The sequence below is a fragment of the Lynx canadensis genome, chromosome A2 (genome assembly GCF_007474595.2).
Source record: "Lynx canadensis isolate LIC74 chromosome A2, mLynCan4.pri.v2, whole genome shotgun sequence".
NCBI lineage: Eukaryota > Metazoa > Chordata > Mammalia > Carnivora > Felidae > Lynx > Lynx canadensis.
The window spans coordinates 61,332,255-61,352,264 of NC_044304.2; the positions used below are offsets into that span (position 1 = coordinate 61,332,255).

The window sequence follows — 20,010 nt, forward strand, 5'->3', positions numbered from 1 at the left end:
TGCAAAGCGCTCCTTACGTGACAAATTGGAGGATTTGTAGACTGATGTGAGGTTGAATACAGGGGTCCAGACCTTCCTCTTCCTGGCCTGTCTCCTGACCCCTCTGCTGGTGTCCAGACCCTGCAGCCCGGGGAACCTGCCCGGCAGCCATGATGCTCCTGTCTGGAGGCTGGAGAAACCACTTTTGGCTCTGGGCCTGCAGCACGGAGCACCCCCAGCAGGGCTGGACCCCCAAATGTGGCCAGGAAGTGTTTTCTCCTTCACAAAGCCGCAGAGAACCCGGAAAGAAAGCAGGCTGTCCTGCTGGCCTTGGCCGGGACCACCCGCTGTGCAGAGCAGCTGACTCTCCGGATCCCAGGGGATCTGAGCACCCTTCACCGTCAGCTTGCTCTTCAGAGAAGGGCTGGCTTGTCCCAAGGCCACCAGAGCTGGGGACAGACGTGGGAGCGGGCTATGTGGGACTCTCCATGGGCCTCCCGGCTGGGCTCCCAGGGCAGGAACAGCCTAACAAAGCCACCCACCCAGCAGGTGGCGACCTGCCGCACCCCCTGGGGAGGCCTCAGAAGTTGTGAGCCCTTCCAGGTGGCTGTGGTGGACACATGCCACGTCCTTCCATATCAACTGGGAACAACAAGGCAAGGATGCTACCCAAATTTAGTGAGTCCCAGGAGGAAGGAGCCACCTACGGACAGAGATTTCTGGGGGTGGGGATGGCAGGGCTGGGACACTGAGGGACAGAGGGGCTGGGGACCCGCTCTACTGGCCAGAGAGAGGGAGGCGTATCCATCTTCCTCTGGGTGGTTTCTGAACAGCCCCGGACTCAAGGTCCTTTGTGTCCCAGAGGGAGGGTTCCTGGGGCCTGGAATGCCCGCACTCAGCAGAGACACAGCAGCTGGGACAGTGTCTGCTGCGCTTAGCCACAGCCCTGTCCTGAGGTGGCCCTGGGAGCCCGGAGCTTCCCCATGGCTCAGTAGGGATAAGGCGAGGAGCCTTATGGGAGGGGAACAGGAAAAGAGACCCTGGCCCTGGAACATAAAGGGCACTTTTCCTCCCGGACTGTGGGCAGCACATCCAGCGGGTCCAGTCTGGGGTCCCTGGAAGAACCGGGTCTTGCTGCCCCACCGAACTGGGCCCCCAGGCCTCTTCCTCCCCTTCCCATGACTGCACGGGGTCAGCGGAGGATGCTGGGGTGACGTTTCCCAAGTTGTTGGCAGTTGTGCGGACGTCCACCCACAGATGCAAGTCTGGAAGGGCAGAGACACGCTTCCTTTATTGTGCGTTGCGGGGCTGGCGTTGGGTGGGTGGGGGGGGTGCGGGGCACGGCCGGCAGGTCAGCGGCTTGGCCAGAGGAGGGTGTAGGCCCCGCGGCTGCAGCGGAAATCTGGCTCCGGCTGCTCGGGCTTCGGCTCCACTGACACGAGGCGCCGGGCCCCGCGCTGGCTCAGCGGGATGCAGTCGGAGACACGGACCTCCAGGGCGCACCCCTCCCTGAATCCGGGCGGGAGGGCCGTCAGGGGCAGGGTGGGATCCGCGGCGCAGCACCCTCCCTTGTGCGCTCCGGGACTCACCCCTGGCAGTGCGCCCCCTGTCCCCGTGCCCCAGGACTCACCCCTGGCAGTGCCCAGCCCCCCGCGCCCCAGGACTCACCCCTGGCAGTGCTCCCCCCACTGCGCGCCCCGGACTCACCCCTGGCAGTGCCTCCCTACCCCCGCGCGCCCCAGACTCACCCCTGGCAGTGACCCCCACCCCCGCGCGCCCCAGATTCATACCTGCCAGTGCACCCCCCCACCCCCGCTCCCTGGACTCACCCCTGGAAGAGCCCCCCCCACCCCCGCGCGCCCCTGACTCACCCCTGGCAGTGCGCCGCCAGCACCCCCACCAGCTCCCCGACGCGGTTGTCCAGCGGCGGCTGGGAGCGGTGCAGACACACGACTAGGTCGTCCTGGCCCCGCGCGTGCAGCACCACCAGCTGGTCCCGCCCACTGGTCACGCTCAGCCCGGTCACCTGCTCAGCGAGGGCTAGCTAGGTTCAGCCGCCCACCCCCTCCCCACCCGGCTGTCCCTGCGGCCCCTGCGAGCTCCCCCCCCCCCCCCCACCGCCCGGGCTCCCGCCCCGGGTCCGCCCCAAAGGGGAGGACTGGCCCAGGCGCTGCTCCAGAGAACTTGCTCCAGGACAGGGTGGAATGTTCTCGAAGGGCGCCTCTAACCCAGTGCCACCACTGCCCTGCGGCTCTCACCCTGAGTGTGCTGGCGTGGCGGGACACTGAACCTTCTGCCCTCCACCCATTAATGTCCAACCGGCGCCAGTGGCGTGGCCAACGCACCAGGTGGGCCCCCACGCGGTTACAGCACCCCCTCCCCCACAGGGGCAAGAGCATGGTGGGGCAGGAGACAGGGGTGCGGGGAAGAGGGCCCCACGGCTCGGCCCCTGCCTTTCCCGCCACCCTGAGCTGATGCTGAGTTCTAGAAAGCTCAGGTCTTCCCAGGTAGGCTCGAGGGGCGGGGCCCCGCAGAAGCCCCCACCTCACCCCCACGGGGCTCACCAAGGCCAGGGGCACGGTCCGCATCACCCGGTACTGACGGCCCGGGTCCAGCTTGTAAAGGTGCCGGTCAGTGAGCAGGAGCGCCCGGTCCTGTCTCTTGTTGAAGCGATTCACCTGTGGGACAGGTGCTTTGGGGGTCCTGTCGCGCCCCAGGGCCTCCTCTCCCTGGGCCCGGGTTTTCACGGACCGGGGTGGAACTGACAGCTCCCGAAACCTCCAACCTGGGCTGGGCTGGGCTGCGCTGCGGCCCTCCGGCCCCACTTCTCACCTTACGGACGTGGCTGGAGAAGAGCACAGTCCCAAAGCCGTCCTTCTCGCGGAGAGCGTTCAGTCGCTGGGCGAACAGGCCAGAGGCTGTGGGGTTGTCGGTGGCCTGAGGACAGATGGGGCCTGCCTGAGGGAGGTCCTTGCTTGACCAGCAGCAAGTCTGGTGAATCCACACGGCTACCCTTCGCTTTGGAAGCCAAGCTGAGTGAGGCCTTGTGCAGCCTCCCCTGGGTTCTCTGGGGGCCCCCCTGCACGGACTGGTGCAGCCCCAGGTTCTACAGGCCTGTGCCCTCCACTGCTGCCCACCAGCCCAGAAGCTGGGATGGCAGGGGCCAGACGGGACCAGGGAAAACTTTGAGCCCCTGGCCTTCATCCCCTGTAGAATGGGGCCAGGGGCACAGCTCCCGGTGCCTGTGTGAGGGCCAAGGGGAGCCATGGCATAGGGGTGCATGAGCCCAAGAAGGGGGTGGGTGGGGGACAGAGGGTGGAGGAGACCATGTTCAGTAAAGCCCAGGCCAGCTGGTTCTGGGTGGAAAGCTGAAACTTCAGAGGCAAGGGGCTGGCAGAGGGGCATGGCCTCCAAGCCGGCTGGACAGCCAAGCCCTGGGAGAGGACACTGGGGGTGGACACCGGCAAGGTCTAGCCTTGAGCCTTTCCTTGGTGCCCAGCCTTCACTGCCCCAGCACTCACAGAGGACAAGTAGTCCCGGGCCCAGGCCCGCCGGCAGCCCCAGTCCTGCCGCAGCTCTTGCAGGATCCCCATGGCAGCCACCTTGGCCTTGATCTGGGCCATGTCTGAAGGTGGGATGTTCTTCACCAGCTGCCGGGCCCGCCACCTGAAGGGAACCTGGTGGTCAGATGGACCCCATCCCAGGTCCTGCCCCCCAGAACTCACATGCATGGCCTCTACTCCCTTCCCCCATGGGACAAGGCCCAGCCTCTCAGCCTGGCCCTGGCCGCCCTGTGTTTCAGCCTCCCTGGTCTGAGCACAGCAGTTGCTGGGGCTCCCTCCCGGAGAACTCCTGCCCAACCTTCAGAGCTCTACTCAGATGCTGTTTCCCCCACTGCCTGGCCCCAGCCAGCCACCGTCCTCTGCAGGCTTCCAGCAAGGAGACCTCGGGGCTCTGCTGATGACCGTGGGGGTGTGGGGACCCAGCTAATGTGCACGGCCTCCTGTTTTCCCGCTTATGAAATGGGGCTTGCGAGGTGCAGGTGACTGGCACCGGGGGTTCAGTGGGCGCTAGCTGTGTGGGGGAGAGCGCAGGGGTGGGGCTGAGGGCTCGCACCTGCAGAACAGCAACCGGCAGGTGTCCTGGAAGGGCTGCAGCACAGCAGGGGGCATCGGCCAGACCAGGTCCCGGCCGTACAAGGGGGGCTGCCTCGCGGCCTGGAAGCGCCTGTGCAGCTCCGCCAGGTGAGCGCGCACTTTGTGCTTCCGGAACCAGCGCATGATGGTGTAGACGGCCCGGAGACGCCGGCAGCGCCACCTGGCCAACGTGCCGCGCCATGCCTGGGGGGCCAGCCAGGCTCTCATCAGGCCCGCCAGGCCCCCACCCCCTCCACCCACAGCCTGCTGCTGGGCAAGGCTGACCTGTCTGTGTTGCCCAGGGGCCACCTCCACCTGGCGGCAGGCTGCTTCCCAAGTGGGCACACGGCCCTGCCTGTCGGGGCCTCTGCCTGACCCCTGGGAGAGCTCCTGCTGCACACCCTTAGAAGGAAGATCCGACACCCGCAGGTGTGGGTGCTTCTCCCCCCACGAGGGGCTGAGCTGAGCTGGCCCAGGTCTGACCTCCAACCCCAGGAGGCCCCAAGATGGGGGGCACCCCAAGAATACAACCATGAAAACCCAGACTGGAGCCCCACAGCAGGCAGCCCAGACTCAAACAGATGGAGGTTAGGATGGATGGCACTGTGGACAGCCCTGGAAACATCGGGCCACAAGGACCCAGTGTGAGCCTTCTGAGTCCCGTTTCTGTGACAGAGGTATTGTGTCCTGTTCCTAAAAACGGTCCGTATGTGTTAGGAGAGAGAGCAAAGCTAACAATTATTAAATGCAGTGTGTTGTCACTGGCTGGGTTTGTAAAGATGTGAGAAGTAATAGTGGGACATTTGTGGAAACCTGAACACAGGCTGCGTGTGATTCAGATATATGGATGATGTTTTATCAGCGTTAGGTTTCTTGTCTGCTAAGGTCAGCATGGTTTGACATCCTTGTTCTTAGGATATGTGTGCTGAGATATTTGGGGGTGTCATTACTTTATAGAATTCAGGAAAACAGAAATACACGTGTATGAGTGTCTGAATGTGGGTGTGGGGACAGACGCATAGAGGTGGGGTAAGGGGCACAGGATGTAGCAGTCCAGGTGGACAGTAAGTAATCAGAGAAATCTGTTGACTTTTCAGTAGGTTTAAAATGTTAAACAGGGAGAGACACGGCGGCATCCCCATCCTTTAGATACACATCCTGAAACGACTCTAAACAAAATGATTTGCTTGAACAGAACTGAGATGGGGTGCAGGTGTCTGCAGAAAACCACACTGGTCACAGGGTGACACAACTGATTGCGGGGAGTAGGTGGGGGAGTTTGGAGCACCAGCATGCATGGTTTTGTCCAGGTCCCAAGACTTTTAGAATAAAGAAGAAAAAAGTTAAAAAAAAAAAAAAAAAAGGAAGATAAAAAGATGGCAGCCAGATTCCTAAAAATCTTGTTCTGAGCACCTGGATCCACCCCAGCCTGGAACCGACAGCCTCAAGGACTGAGGTGAACTGAACCACAGCCATACTTTTTGATTAAGTCAGTTTTAGTCCTGGTCTGTCTCTGGCTAAAGGGGATTCCTGTGGTGCCTGGAGGTGTGCCTGTGGGCCCGTTGGTGCACGCACACCCCCAACTCCAGGTGGTGCACACCCACCCCTCCCCCCTCCAGGTGCACATCCCTCCCCCCTCCAGGTGCACACCCCTCCCCCCTCCCCCCAAGGTGCACACCCATTCCCGCCTCCCCCCAAGAACACCTTTCTCCCCACACTCTCCATGGTGGGCACCCAGCTGAGCACACCTTCTGCAGCAGCAGCACGATGATGGGAATGAGGCGCGCGCGGCTCTGCTCCAGTGTGACCAAAGTCTGGGGTGAGCGGATGAAGAGCTTGGTGTGGCCAAAGGCCACATCGCCTTGCAGCCCGTGCTGCTCCAGGAGGGCACTCGCGGCTGCCCTGTCGGAGCCCAGGAGGTGGTTGGGCCACGTGTACTCACAGGTCATCTTGTACCTGTGATGCAGGACAGGGCGGTGGGCGCCATGCTCTAGGGACAGGTGTGGAGTCGCCCCACGCTGGCCTGTCACACCTGGCCCATGCCACCGCCCCACATGCCACTCACTCCAGCCCACGGCCATCCTGTCCCCTGTCCTGCAAGGGTCCTCGCTGCCAGTGTCCTGCGTGTCTGAGTCTGAGGGGCCCTGGCTGCGTCTGGGACCCTCTGCCTACCCCTCAGACTCCTCACTGGAGCCCGTGGGGGACAGACACTGGGGGGATGGGGCTCCTAGTCACAGGGAGTGGTACCTGAGCAGGAACCGAGGGTAGGGCTGGCGGGAAGCAAAGCCGGCCCTCCGGACACGCACATTCTCCAGCAGCCCCAGGTACTCGACCTGGTGGCGACAGTGGCCCTCGTCCAGCTTTGCGGCCACCTTGTCCTCATTGGGCTTGATGCAGCGGACGTAGAAAGGCTCCTGCCACGACAGAGGACACTCAGGGAGACCAGCGTCAGCCCCCCCACCCGGCCACCTGGCAGGTGTGCCCCCTGCCCCACTCCCTCACTGTGTGTATGGGAAGGGGCTCTTGCAGGGGAAAGGGGAGGCTGAGGGGCTGTGCCGGCCTCCCTCTTGCCTCCGCAGAGGCCAGGCTGAATGTCCAGATGTTCTGTGGCTAAGCGGGCTCTGGGGTCTTCCTGAGGGCCCTTTTGACTTTGAGCTCCCCAAGAAGCTGCTTTCCTGTCCCTGTGAGTCCCGCCCATGCACTAGGCGGTGGGGACAGGAAAGAGGCTTCAAACCACGAATTTACTCAGGCTTCAGCCCAGCCCAGGACATGTCATTGGCACTGTGGCGGGTTCTTGCTGGCTGGTGGGGGTGGGCGTGGGGGTGGGGTGCAGCTCACTGCAGGAGGTGAACACTACCTTTCCCAAGATGTGCAGAAGTCGGCGGGGGGGGGGGTGCAGTTTGATGCACAGGCACAGACAGAAGAACCTGGAAAGATCCAAGGCGGGGGCAGGGGCAGGAGACAGTACCTTGGAGGCCAGGTTTTCCACCAGGGCCACCATGGAGTTCTTGAAGAGGGTGCCGGCTGTCAGGGGGCGCTTGGTCACCTCTGTGATGTCCTGCTGCCCGTCTGGCCACATGGCCCGCAGGGTGGGGTCTGAGCTGCAAACACAGGCCACATCCCCAGCCGCCCTCTGGAGGGCAGCCCCGCCCCAGCTCTGCCACTGGTAAGCTTTGTGGCCTCCGTGTTAAACCTCAGGCTGTCAGCCCATGAGGCGGGTGTCAGACCTGGGCGTCTGAAAGCATGTCGTGCTTGAAGCCCTGGGGCTCGGCCTGCACTTCTGGCCCACACACCTGTTGTACAGCAGCCGCTTGAAGTCCTGGAACAGGTGGTCCCTGTTCTTGTCGATGAAGCCCTCCACTGAGTACCTGCAGAGGCAGGGCTGGTGAGGGGCCTCTGACAGCCCCAGGAAGTCCCCACCAGCCTCCCCCCTTCCCCCCTCCAACACCCACATAAGACTCCCCTCTCTGAGAGCCTTCCTCCAGGAATATGAGTTGGTGGTTGTGCCCACGGCACTGAACCCTGGCTCTAGTGCATACGTGCTGTGTGGCCTGGGACCAGTGACAACCCGTCTGTGCCCTGATACACATCACATGCTCAGAACAGCGCCTACTGAGTTTCTGTAAGTATCAGTGGCAGCAATTAAATGAGGAACTCCTGACTCATTGGTCTGTTTTGACTGTGGTACCAAGAACCTCAGATTCCTTGTCTTGCCCTTTGATGACAAAGGCTAGAAATCGCTCAGGGCCAAACTCTTGGCTCCACCTGGGGCTCCGGCAAAGGCTGCGGGCATGGGGTCTGACCTCTGGCTGCACTGTCTTCTCCGCTTCTTGTCCTTGTGAGGGACAAGTAGACACTTGTGCCTCTCCCTGTGGGCCACCTCAAGTCCCAGTCAGGATGAGGTGAGCAACAGGTAAATTTGTAAAAATAGCACGGAGATGTCTGAAGGACTCCGCGGGCATTGGTACTGAGCTTGTTGGAAACACTGACTTTGGCCCCTTTGTGCCCCACCCCCAGCTCCCAACCTGCACCTCCAGGGAGGCCTCCATAATAGTGTGTCCCTCCCCCAGCACCAGCATGGGGTGGGGCCTAGATGAGAGCATCTTTTAAAGCTTCCAGAGGATTCTATGGTGCAGGCAGGACTGAGAGCTCTGATCTTAAAACCTCCATTTCATGCGTTTCACTTGTGTACCTGCTGACAGGCACGTCTCAAGCGTGCAAGAAGGGGAGATGGGGTGCCTGGGTAGCTCAGTCGGTTAGGTGTCTGACTCTCAATCTCAGCTCAGGCCATGATCTCAAGGTTCATGAGTTCAAGCTCCACACTTGGCTCTGTGCTGACAGCCTGCTTGGGAATGTGTCTCTCCTTCTCTCTGCCCCTCCCCTGCTGTACTCTCTCTCGCAAACTAAATAAATAAACTAAGAAAAAGTAAAAAAAAAAAAATGGTGAGAGGGCCTTACGTGACATCCCCTGCATAGTGCTTGATCCGGAAGTCTCGGCCAAACTCCATGGTCTTGTCTGTGGGGCAGAGCTGGGGAGGGGGCGGGCCAGGGTCAAGGCACAGGGCAGGGGTTGGCACAGAAGACCGTCCTTGAGGGGAGGCCCGGCCACCAAGGTCCCACCAAGACAGGCAGCATGGTGCCTGTGGGGCTCAGACAGGGACCAGCTGGGGACAGGTGGGGCGGGGGTGGCCGCAGGGGGCAGAGGAGCACCTGGCGGCTGGTGTAGTGTGCATGGTGGCGGTGGTGCGTGTCCAGGCTCTGCAGGAAGATCCGGTCAGTGATGGTGCCCGCGGCACTGCAGGCCTCATCCAGCATGGCCAGCACGCCACGGTGGGGCCGCTCCACCAGGTCCACGATGGTGGCGTTGTTGAAGTAGTCCACCTGCAGAGCGGCTGGCGTCTCCAAGTGTGCCCGTGAGCCTGGGCCACTCTGTGCCCCAGGGCCCCCGTGCACACCGCCCCCCGTGGCCCCCGCACACCCTTGCCGGCACTCACGCTCTGCCAGGCAATGCCCTCCCGCTCGTACTCTTCCTGCTCCTGCTTCAGGATAAGCTGGATGAACAGTTGCTGCAGCTTCTCGTTGCAATAGTTGATGCAGAACTGCTCGAAGCTGCGGGCAGCGGAGGGGCCTGCGGTTACGCCCTGCACTCGCCCTGCCGGCCCGTCTGGGGCTGTTCGCTCTGTGTAGAGCCCATGCACCCACGGCGGCCCCTCCCGGAATAGCTCCCCTGAAGTTCCCCTGAGGTGCCCCACTGTGGGGGAGCATCTCCCGCTCCAGACCACCCCCCCCCCACCCCCGCCAATGCTCCAGAGTGGATTTGGGAGTCATGGCCGGGGGAAGTGAGCCCCAAATCTTGCCTTCTTGGGCACCACTGGATGGGAAGCACAGTTGAGGCACACTCGGGGGCATGAGCCTGGGGCTAGGGACCAGCTGAGACAGACAGACGCTGCACATCCTGCTCCCTAGCCCTGCGGAGCTCCGTGGGACTAAGGCGGCCCTAGAGGTTGGGGTCAGAGCGTGGGATGCGGTGGTTGGGCCGCCCACCTGTTCACAGGGAACACTTCGAAGCCATAGATGTCCAGCACGCCGATAACTGTGTCCTTGCCGTCACGCCGGGGGTCCCGGCCACAGGGTTCCATGACACAGTTGATCCGGTTCACCACCCACTCAAACAGCCGCTGGTACACTGCCTGGGGGTAGGCCAGGAGCCAGCTGCTTTGAGCTGCGTCTGTCCTTGCCTCCTCTGGGAAGGCCTCCTGGGTGTCCCCGCCTCCCTCCCCACAGCCTGCCCCCAGAGTACCTTGGCACAAGCGTCCCGGGCATAGCTGGCCTCTGCAGCCGTGTGCCCCTTCTCAATGAGCTCCCTGCCTCCTGAGGCCACAGTGCGAGACAAGAGGCAGCGCATCACCGACTCCCGGGGCGTTGCCGTCAGCTCGGCCACGTGGTCCACCAACACCTCCTCGGCCACGGCCACATGCCCCTGCTCCAGCCCGCCCTCCTCCATCTCCACAAACTCGATGTTTCCCTGGTGATAGCGAGCCATGACAGTCAGGCTCCCCGTCCCAGATCCCAGAGGAGCCTGCCTGCACACCTCTACCCAGGAAGAAGAAAGGACAGGCAGGGATAGGGGTGTGGGGGGGCCTGGCTTCTGCCAGGGGAGTGGCCCCAGATGAGGGAGTGGCCCACAGTGCACAGTAGAGCCTTCTCCAAGGCTTCCCACCCAGAACATTACATCCGTGGTCCTGCTGCGTCCTCCTGCACCCTCTATGTGCCCCCTGCTCTTCAAGCCACCTCACAGAGAGGCTCAGAGGGGTGGAGCAACTGCCTAAAGCCACACAGACCTCAAATGACAGGTGCAAGAGGCATCCGCAGGATGCTCAGCTTTGTTGAGCCTGCTGAGTGCAGGCTCACCTGCCAGACACGGACGTGGCATGTTGCAGGCCTGACCCGTACGTGGGCACACAAAACCCCCAGCTCGGGGCGGCCTCCAGGAGAGGGCTGGCTATGGGGCTGGACTGCCAGAGGCCAGTCTCCTCCTCCAGGGGTGGCCCTAGGACACCACGGCCCCTCAGCCCCTAGCCGGGCTCACCAGGTGCAGAATGGCGGCCAGGATCCGGCGCACGGAGTCCACCTCCTCGGGACTGAAGCCGATCACCCGCATGGCTTCCATCACTGCCTGGTGGTGGCTCCTCTCGTCACTGTCCAAGGGCTGCAGACGGAGGGGCTCAGCCTCCCCGTGCCACGCTGAGCCCGTGATGCCTCTGACCTGTCCTGCCTGCTCACCTGCTGCACCCCTCCCCACGCAAAGCCCCCAATTCCTCCCCGTGGATCCCCGTCAAATCGGGGCCTCTGTGGTCCTGCCGCCTGCCTATACCCAGTGCCCTGGCACCTGGCGCCATGGAGCCTGGGCACCCTGGTGCTCCTGCGGAGCCCCACCCCCACTCACATTGAGCCCCGCTCCCTGCCGGGTGAAGCTGTACAGGGCGGGGTTCCTCTGCAGGTGCAAGTCTTCCAGCTGTGAGTCCTCACAGCCCCGCAGGACCTGGAGGTCAGGCATACCCCTTCGTCAGGCCCTCTGAACTCCAAGGACTCCCCCCGCAGACGTGCAGGAGGACAAAACCGAGGGAGTTCATTGACAGTGTGGACACTGCCTGAGTCCAGCGGTCAGACATGCTGTAGACACCACAGGAGTACAGAAATATCCCGCTTCAGCAGTCAGGCATGATATAAACACCACCAGAGTCCAGGAAGATCCTATTCAGGGGGCCTCACCCAGTGTAGACACCGTACCGATGGTGTCCAGGGAGCTCCCCAGCCGCAGGGTGGGTAGGGAACTGGCGGTATCACAGCAGACGGGAGACCGGGAGGGAAATGGGCTGTGGATGGGGCAGTCAGAAGGCCTTCCTGAGCGCCACCACACCCCTGCTTTGGCTCACCTGGTAGAAGGCGTGGAAGTTCCGTTCGCCCACGTGCTGCTTGAGGACCCGAGACTGAGGAGAGAAGGGCAGCTGGGCCCTGGCCCCACGCAGGGGACCCCTCCCAGAGCCCCCAGGGTGGTGCGGGCAGAGTGGGTGAGGCAGGCCTGGTGCAGAGGGGGCCCCCTCAGAGCCTGGCACCTCCCAGAAAGTGCGTCCTGCCCCCGGACCCCAGGCAGCAGGGCCCACCTTCTCCAGCAGGTAGCTGTGGATGTGCCCCCCGACAGGATCTCCTTTGAAGTCGAAGTTGATGTCCATGTACTTGCCAAAGCGGCTGGAGTTGTTGTTTCGGTTGGTGCGTGCGTTCCCGAAGGCCTCCAGCACGCACGTGGACTTGAGCAGCACATCCTTGACCCTGGCGGGGCAGGGGGGCCAGGCTGGAGGCCGCAGACCCGGCACCCCTGCCTGCTGCCTCCCATCTTGCGGGCTGGGAAGGCCACCTGCCAGGTGCTCTCGGAAGTGCACCTCCTTGCCTCCCAGGCACCTGCAGCCTGCAGGGAGGACAGCATACCCCGCCCTGCACCTCCATGCACCTCCAGTCCCGGGGTGGCCCAGAATTTCCAGCACTGGGCCCCAGCCCCCGGAACTCCACCTTGGCCCTCTCGACAGGAAGGGCCCAGGAAGAACTGGGGCTCTCACACAGGAAGCTGCTCCCACGTGGCCCCACCAGTCACAGCCGGTAAGCAGCGGGCAAGGAGGTGGACAGGTGGGCCTTCATCTGGGCCAGGCCCTTCCTGACCGTCCGGGCAACTACTCCCTTCTGTGGGGTCAGCTTGAGGGCCCAGCGTCTGTCTGTCGGCCCTGTGCACCTTGCCTCTTCATGTTCCTGGCGGTGGATCCCCCTGGCACTGGGCCTGCCTCCCCCGGGGTTTGAGAGGGCCTGCGCGGGTCACCTGGAGCCCTCCTGACAGATGAGCCCACTGAACTCTTATGGGTCTTCCCCTCTAGGCGTTACACCCAGAGCCACCCCTTGGCCAGCTCTCCCTGCTCTCACCTCTCCACTTCTGCCCTCTGGCTGGGGTTGGTGACGGCAGCGATGTACTGCATGATGTGCTTGCTGGCCTCTGTCTTCCCTGCCCCACTCTCCCCTGCCGGGCAGACGGATAGTCAGACAGAATTAGCGGCTGCTCCCCTTGACCGGTTCCCTGTGCACCCCCCTCCACCGGGTCTGGGGAGGCTAGGCTACCTGGGCCCTGGCGACGGGGCACGTACCTGAGATAACAATGCAGGTGTCCCTGGACCGCCGCTTCATCGCCCTGTAGGCGGCGTTGGCCACAGCATAGAGGTGGGGCGGCCGCTCATAGAGCTCACGGCCCTGGTACTTGGCGATGGCCTCAGGCCCGTACAGGGGCAGCTCCTGGTAGGGGTTCACGGACACCAGCACCTCGCCGATGTAGGTGTAGATGCGGCCCTTCTCGAACCTGGCACAGGAGGGGCTGGGCCTCAGCGCTCAGGACTGGGGTTGTACACCCAGGTGCTGGGGCCGTGGGCCGCTGTGGGGAACCTTGGAGGGGCCCTAGACCACCCCAGGGCTGAGAGTGGGAAGCGGGTGCGGGGTGATCTGAGACTTCCCGGTGCCATCCTGCTGGAACCCCACCCCTGCTGCAGGGTCACGTTGGGGTCCACGCTGCTCTCCACGGGGGTACCAGGAATCAGGACCACCCACTTCACGAAAGGCCGATTTGCCAAGGCCACACTGGGAAAGGTGGAGCCAGGTGGTCGAGGTTGGAGAGGAGAAAGGGGCTGGGAGGCAGTGGGAGGAGACTCGGGCTGCTTCCGTCCTGAGGCCCCCGCCCAGCCCCACCCAGATGGCTGGGACTGGGGAGGAGTGCAGGGAGGGGGCCTAGGGCTGCGGCCCCTCCCCCTGCACGTCCTCAGACCTCTCAGCCCTTCCTCTCGGGACCCCCCACCAAGACCTACATCCTTCCCCCTCTTGACCTTTCTGCCCTGGGAGGCACCCGGGGCTGCCTGCTCCCCAGCAGTCTGGGACCCGCCCTGCCCCAGCAGCTTGTGGCCCGTCCCTGTCAGGGGTTCCTCTTCCTCTGCTGCCGCCTCAGTAGAGGGAGTCCCCCAGCTCAGCTCCCTCCACACACCCTCTTGTCGCCCGATCTGCCCCCTGCGAACCATGTGGCCGGGTTCAGTGCTCCATCATGAAAATGGAGCTGGGGATGCCCTCCCGTCTCATGGGCTAGGTTGTCAGAATGAAGTGAGGTTATGCTTAGCCCTGGACAAAATAGCTCTTCTCCTGTCCTCCTCCTTCAACAACGTGTGCCGGGCGGGTGGTGCCCCCCAGCTCCACAGCCGCCTTCTGTTCCCCCTGGCCGTCCAGCTGTCCGGGTCCTGGCGGCCACCCCATCTCCCTATCCCCTGGCTCCTGCAGGGCAAATCAGACCCCATGTCACTTCTAGCAGCCACGCCCTGCAGCACCCCATGCGCCCCCCTGAGCATCATCTCAGCTACACCCCGGGACAGGGCCTGCTCGCTTCCCTCGGCGGGGGGGGGGGGGTAGGGCAGGGCCCAGCACCCAGCACGATCCCTGGCCGGCCAGAGAGACTGTGTGCCCTGTCGGGGCTGGCACCTGCCGGTCCCTCCCGGTCCCTGCCGGGCAGGAGGGGGCAGAAGGCAGCCAGACTGTGTGGAAGGCAGGGGTCTGGGAAGCCGGCCCATCACTGGCTGGCCACCCTCGCCCTGGGAGGACTGTCCTTCGTGCCCGGCCAGGTCCCCCTGTAGTAACCCAGACAGCGGTCCGGGTGTGTGTGTGTGTGTGTGTGTAAGCACCAACCCCCAACCTGGGCTGACAGGGACCAGGGAGCTTGGGGGTGGGGGAGGGGGCCCGGTGCCCTGCGTTCACCTGAGCTTTAGGTTTTCCATGAAGTCCTCCATGGTCACTTGGTCCAAAAGCACAAAGTCGGCTTTGCCGCAGTCAGGGCCTTCCTCATCCATCCTGCTGGCGGGAGGCACCCGGGCCAGGTGGCCCCGACCTTCCTGTGCAGAGGGACAGAGGGGAGGGTGCTGGGAGCAGGCCCAGCCCTCTGGGCCTGTCTCCCTGGGCGCGTGTGGTAAAGGAGGAAGTGGGTTCTGGCCCTGGGGAGGGGCTGCCCTCCCCCCTTGCCACTCCCTCCCGAGAGGGGCTTTCACCCTTGCTTCCTGGTTCCCCCACCCAGAGGGCGGTCTCCCGACGGTGGAGGCACTGGGGGCTCTGGAAGGTTTCTGCTGACTGCCTCAGTAAGCTTGGACCCTCTGTGGTCTCTATGCCCACGCCTTGGCCCAAGCAGGGGGGAGGGTCACTCGTGTGGCTTGACGTGGTCATGGCTGCCAACCCCATGTGTGTGAACTCTCAGAGCTCAACACTAGGTGCGTTTTAGGGTGGGTACCTTGTATCTTGATTAAGAGTGGGGAATGCTGAGGCCCAGAGCTTAGGACCGGGGTCTAGAATAACGTTCTTGTAATTGTGCAAGGCCACACCAGGATGTAATTGTGCAAGGCCACACCTGCTCCAGGTCAGACTGCACCACACCACAGGGCTGGTGGCCTGGGATCCTCACGCTGAGGCTGAGGCTGAGACTGAGGCTGAGGTGCCACAGGAAGCCCGTCCCCCCCGCCCCCGGCCTATCCCTTCAGTAGTAAGTATCAGGAATAGTAGAGAGCTCTCTACAATGGGCAGACCGGCTGGCTCAGATTTGTCTCCAGCCTCCTTGACCCCATGGCATCCTCCAGGCGGACAGTTCTGTCTCCACCCGCTGGGTTATGCGGAGGCCAGAGTATCGGCCAAAATTGAGTCATCCGTGGGATGCTTTCGGGGGCCTGTACTCAAAAACTAGTCTGTTTAATAACTGCCTTTCAATGAACCCACTTTTTGAACCCTGCAGTAACCGACATGCAAGTTAAGGGATTTTTTTTTGCCCCTCAAATTCATTAAGATGAATACAACCTAGTAAGACTGGGAAATGCTTATTCAAATGCCTGATTAAACTGGGCGGGCACCCTTGCACACCCTCTTCTCTTGGGAGCTGTTGGCCTGGCCCTTCCATCAAGACAGGCCTGGTGCTTTTGAAGGGCTTTTCCACACCAGCGCTCAGGAGAATCTTGACCCAGGATGTCACTTCCCCAATCTCCAACCCATGGGGTCCCCCGTCCCCCGGCATGCATTAACACTAGAGGAACTCAGGTGAGGTCTGAAATTCCAGGGACACAAAAACCTGAACGGAATCAATTTTCACATCACTGGATAGTTCTCTTTGGGTTTTTCCTGGTAGAAATGTCAAGACCATCCCGAGCTTGGGGATTTGGCCCCTGGGCGGAGCTTGCTATGGGCTTTATGGGCGGTCAATGTGACCTCGGGCCTAACCAGTCTTATCTGGAGATGGGGATGACATCACACCAAGTCCTTTCCCTTCCTGGTTGCCTCCCCATCTTGGGGGGCACGACAAACCCCTTGTGGGATTTCAGCTGGGGCACTGAGCAGGAGCACAGGGGGTGTTTCACTCTTCTGACCTCACGGGGTCAGCGGAAGTTCCAAGATGCCTCCCTCAGCCAGGTCCCTCTCCTTCCCGGCCCCACCCTGGCCCCTGCTGATGCCCTTGATCTTTTTGGTTTCTCCCTGGCAGGTTCCCGGATCACTCAAGATTTACGTCCATCTGGGGTGTCTGGGTGGCTCAGTCAGTTAAGTGTCCGACTTCTGGCTCAGGTCATGATCTCGTGGTTTGTGAGCTTGAGCCCCGTGTCAGGCTCTGTGCTGACAGCTCGGAGCCTGAAGCCTGCTTCAGATTCCCAGTCTCCTCCTCTGTGACCCTCCCATACTCATGCTGTCTCTCAATAATGAATAAACGTTAAAAAAAAAAAAAAAAAAGATTTACACCCACCTGACTGGGGAGGGCGTACCGAACCGCAGGCTGCTGCAGGGAAGGCCCCACCAGGGAGGGCACCTTGTCAGCCACCGCCCACTCTTCCCCCTCCACCCCGGGGGTTTCCTCCCAGAAAGTACACTTCTGGTGTGGCCTGGAGTTACACCTGTGGGCACTGTGCATTCACACTATCAGTTAACAGACTGACCGCATGCATGACCGCACATGTTTTCTGATGCAAGCCGGGCCTGCTGACATTCCTTGCCAATAGCCTCACCAACATGAGCTAAATAAACCCCTAAACCTGGGAGTGGGCAGGTGTAGTCCACCAGAGGGCCGGCGTCAGTTTTCCAACAAGTCAACTGCGTGTGCATCGCTCACACTGAGTGTCAGCCCACACATGGGCCTGGCCACCTGCATGTGTGCAGGTGTGAAGATGTGCCCCACACCCAGGTCTCACCGCGCTGGTGAGGACTAGAGGGAAGGAAGTCCGTCAAGGAAGCAGAGGCTGCTCTGAGGCTCCAGGTAAAGCTCCTGATGGTAGGGGGCTGGCGCCCCATCACCTACACAGCCATTTGCAAAGACAGGAGTGACAAGAAAGGAGACCCCTCCGGGCTGAACCACACACTGAAAAGATTTTATTAACTATCCCCATCTTCCCACACAGGAGCTGTCAGAGGGGCCGGGGTCACAATGACAGCGACGAGCCTTGTTTTGGAAGCAGACAGCGCAGCGGTATCCAAACCTGAGATCAGAGAACGCCAGTTAGAGTCGCACACTAGGCCCCAGGCCACCCTGACCCCAGCCTGGGCAGAAAACAAAAAATTCCAGCTGCCTCCATGAAGGGGAGCATGCCAGGACTCGCACCTGCTTTGAGAATGGGAGCAGCACAAGGGCATGTCTGTGGTGAGGCCACACCTTCAGGCAGGAGGAGGAGGGACTTGGAGGCCTGCTGTGAAAAATTAACTTGAGCACAGCCAGGGACTCCCAAATGTCAGTTGCCATAGAGGCAGGGACAGAACTGGACCAGGATCCACACCCCTGGCCACACCATGAGCTAACCAGCGCTGTGATGGGACTCAGCAGCAGCCTGGCCTTCCCAGGCCAGCACACCACCAACCCCGGAGGTTCCTGGGGAAAAGGCTGCAGGTCGAATCCAAAACCACCAAGGCAATCAACACCGTGCCAAAGAATCAGGGCCTGAGGAGTCCAGGTATTAGACCCCTATCGTCCAAAAATAGTCTCGTGAGCTTGAAAGCAATTAATCTTTCTGGGACTCCATCATCTGATTTTCAATATGGGAAGATCAGAATAAGTTGATGGTTTTGAACTTCTCGGGCAGGGGACTCAGGGAAATTAGTAGAGGTGAAGTGAAGACAGACCTCTCCAGCACACTCACCACTGCAGATGCCAGGAATGGCTTGGCAGCCACCGAGGCCATCTCTCAGGGCTCTTGCGTCTTGGGATTGCGGTGGCTGACACACTGGGGGACCGCGGACAGTACTGTCATGTGCTGGGCAGGGTGACAAGGTGGCCCGCCAGTTTCAAGCATGCTGGTAGGACACACGAGGCCCTTTGATTACAGAGCTGACCCTTCTCAGCAGCAGCAGTCAGGGCGTCGGCATCTTCCCCCAGCCCCAATTCCCACCAGGGGAGCCGGAAGACACCCACACACAGGGAGGGCTGCGTGTTACAGGAAAGCCAAGCCTTTTACCTGCTCTCTGCCTCAGAGGAGGCACTCCCTTGTATGTCCCAAAGCTGGCTGCTATTTGAACATCTGAAGATGGGCCAGAGTTCAGTCAACGCCTTGCTCACAGGACCGCAGAAACATGAGACTGAGTGTGTCCTCGAGGCCGGTGTGGTCAGCGTCTGCACGTGGACTGAAGAGGCAGATCCCAAGTCTGCTGAAAGCCTCAACCTTCAGAGGAGACGTGGTGTGACCCGGCCACCCAGAGGAGCTATGCTGCCCTGCCATGACCACACTGGCCCATCCCTGACAGCACCCAACAGCCCTCCACCAAGGCCAGGACACCCCGGGCATTCCCCTCCCACCTAAGCTTCCCACCCGCTTCCAGATTCCACTCCTCCCTCTGGGTCTGGCATCTGGGAAAGGGCAGACAGTAAGTAGGGTGGGAGAGGCCTGCTGTGCAATCGCGATCTGCCAGTTTCTGGCTGGGCAACCCTGGACGTGGGCCCCTGTTCCATATTGGACCCAAGACCACCTCTCGGGGGTCCCCAAGGATTTGAACTGGGGGAAGAACAAAGACCAACAGGGGTGCCCTCCTTTAAGATGAGCACATGCTGGCTTCACCCTCCAGCAGCCCCACTGCAGAATTTCACCGTTTTTTTCCTACAACTTGTGATATCCCATCCATCCATCCATCCCACCGGGCTCGTCTGGCACTGTTTTCCACTCATCATTCCCGGAGGCTCCCCCTTTACCACTCCCCCTAAACTTCATTTCCAACTTTTGCAAGGCTTTTAAGGACAATAAAATAAAATCTGCAGCGAGCGTGAACACAGCAAACACCCCCAAATCCAAAATAACTTCTGTAGATGTGAACGTTCTGTGAGCTGCATGGTCTCCAACAGTAGCCACTTGCCAAAAGTGTGTCTCCTGAGCACCTGCCAGGTGAGCAGTGAATAAAAACCCGGATTTGAAACTTTACTTCCTCTAAACTCACGTGGCAACTGCAGATGTTTACAACGTGCAGTACATCAGAAATGGAAAAAACGCGGTCATCTGTTCGAAATGTCTATAACCTTGCTCTGGATGGAGCAGGGCAAGGCCTCAAACCGTTTCCCAATGTTCTTGCAAGCGCTGAAGGAATGCACGGGGCCACCCCAGACCCAGGCACGCTGGAGGCTTGCCGCTCACCTGCCCGAAAGCCCCTAGGCCTGGGGCACCGGCCCGGCCTGCAGACCAGACGGGAGGGGCTACCTTCAACGCTGTCCCCCACGACCCTGGAGCTCCTGAGCGGAACTCCCTCAACTTCCAAGAACAGAGAAACAGCCGTACGACCGGTCATTACCCAGAGCTGCCCTCCTGCCAGTCTTCCCGGCAAGTACTCCCCAGCTGCGATCAGTCTCCGGAACAGCGGGCCGAGACCCCCGGGCACACTCGGCGGATTCCGCAAGGGCTTCCGGTGAAAGCGGGGTGGCGGGCGCCGTCGGCCGGGGAGCAGCGGCGTGAGCGGCGTCACTTCCCCGAGGCAGCACCGCGAGGAGGACACGCGGTCAGCCGGCGCCGGGACGCCGCCCCCGGCCGCGACCCCATCCCCGCGGCGCTGCCCCCACGGCCGATCCTCCTCTGGCCTTAGCAGAGCGCGAGCGCCGCCGGGTACCCGCGATGGCCTCGGATGCCCAGTCCCCCCGGCAGCCTCCTGTCGCCAGCGACACATGGCAGCGCCAAGCACAAGTCAGCGCGCCGGAAGCCGGCCGCAATGACGTCACGCAGCGCGCCGGAAGTCGGCTACCGGGAGGACGCAGGCGGAAGTTGGGTAATGGCTGTCGGGGGCCGTGGGGCCGCGGAGTGGGGGACCCGCGTCCTGGCCGCTCCCATCGGGGTGCGCACCC

The 20,010-nt window shown here is 61.8% G+C and overlaps 1 protein-coding gene and 1 non-coding gene across 4 annotated transcripts; both read right to left on the bottom strand.

Annotated features, from left to right (window-relative positions):
• Positions 1-1,246: 1,246 nt before the first annotated feature.
• On the bottom strand, positions 1,247-14,624 carry MYO1G (myosin IG). 3 transcript variants are annotated; one of them, XM_030307614.1, is made up of 22 exons: positions 14,442-14,533; positions 12,803-13,011; positions 12,585-12,678; positions 11,780-11,945; positions 11,552-11,605; positions 11,062-11,157; positions 10,705-10,824; positions 9,916-10,140; positions 9,660-9,805; positions 9,110-9,224; positions 8,826-8,996; positions 8,574-8,644; positions 7,409-7,483; positions 7,084-7,216; positions 6,363-6,529; positions 5,864-6,071; positions 4,096-4,319; positions 3,501-3,645; positions 2,812-2,916; positions 2,544-2,657; positions 1,851-2,005; positions 1,247-1,488 (listed from the first exon to the last, which is right to left on the bottom strand). In XM_030307614.1, exons 1-22 carry the CDS (start codon positions 14,531-14,533, stop codon positions 1,332-1,334), a joined length of 3,042 nt encoding a protein of 1,013 aa, XP_030163474.1. In that variant the 3' UTR covers positions 1,247-1,331. The 3 variants fall into 3 exon arrangements, with proteins under 3 accessions (XP_030163474.1, XP_030163475.1, XP_030163476.1); XM_030307615.2 differs by lacking the exon at positions 11,552-11,605 and having other exon boundaries at positions 1,332-1,488; positions 14,442-14,623; XM_030307616.2 differs by lacking the exons at positions 1,247-1,488; positions 1,851-2,005; positions 2,544-2,657; ... (1 more) ...; positions 3,501-3,645; positions 4,096-4,319 and adding an exon at positions 4,789-5,434 and having other exon boundaries at positions 14,442-14,624.
• A 4,551-nt stretch (positions 14,625-19,175) lies between these two features.
• Positions 19,176-19,307, bottom strand: LOC115509518. The gene has a single exon (XR_003967405.1). It is a non-coding gene; the product is annotated as a small nucleolar RNA SNORA9 (small nucleolar RNA).
• Between the last annotated feature and the right edge of the window lie 703 nt (positions 19,308-20,010).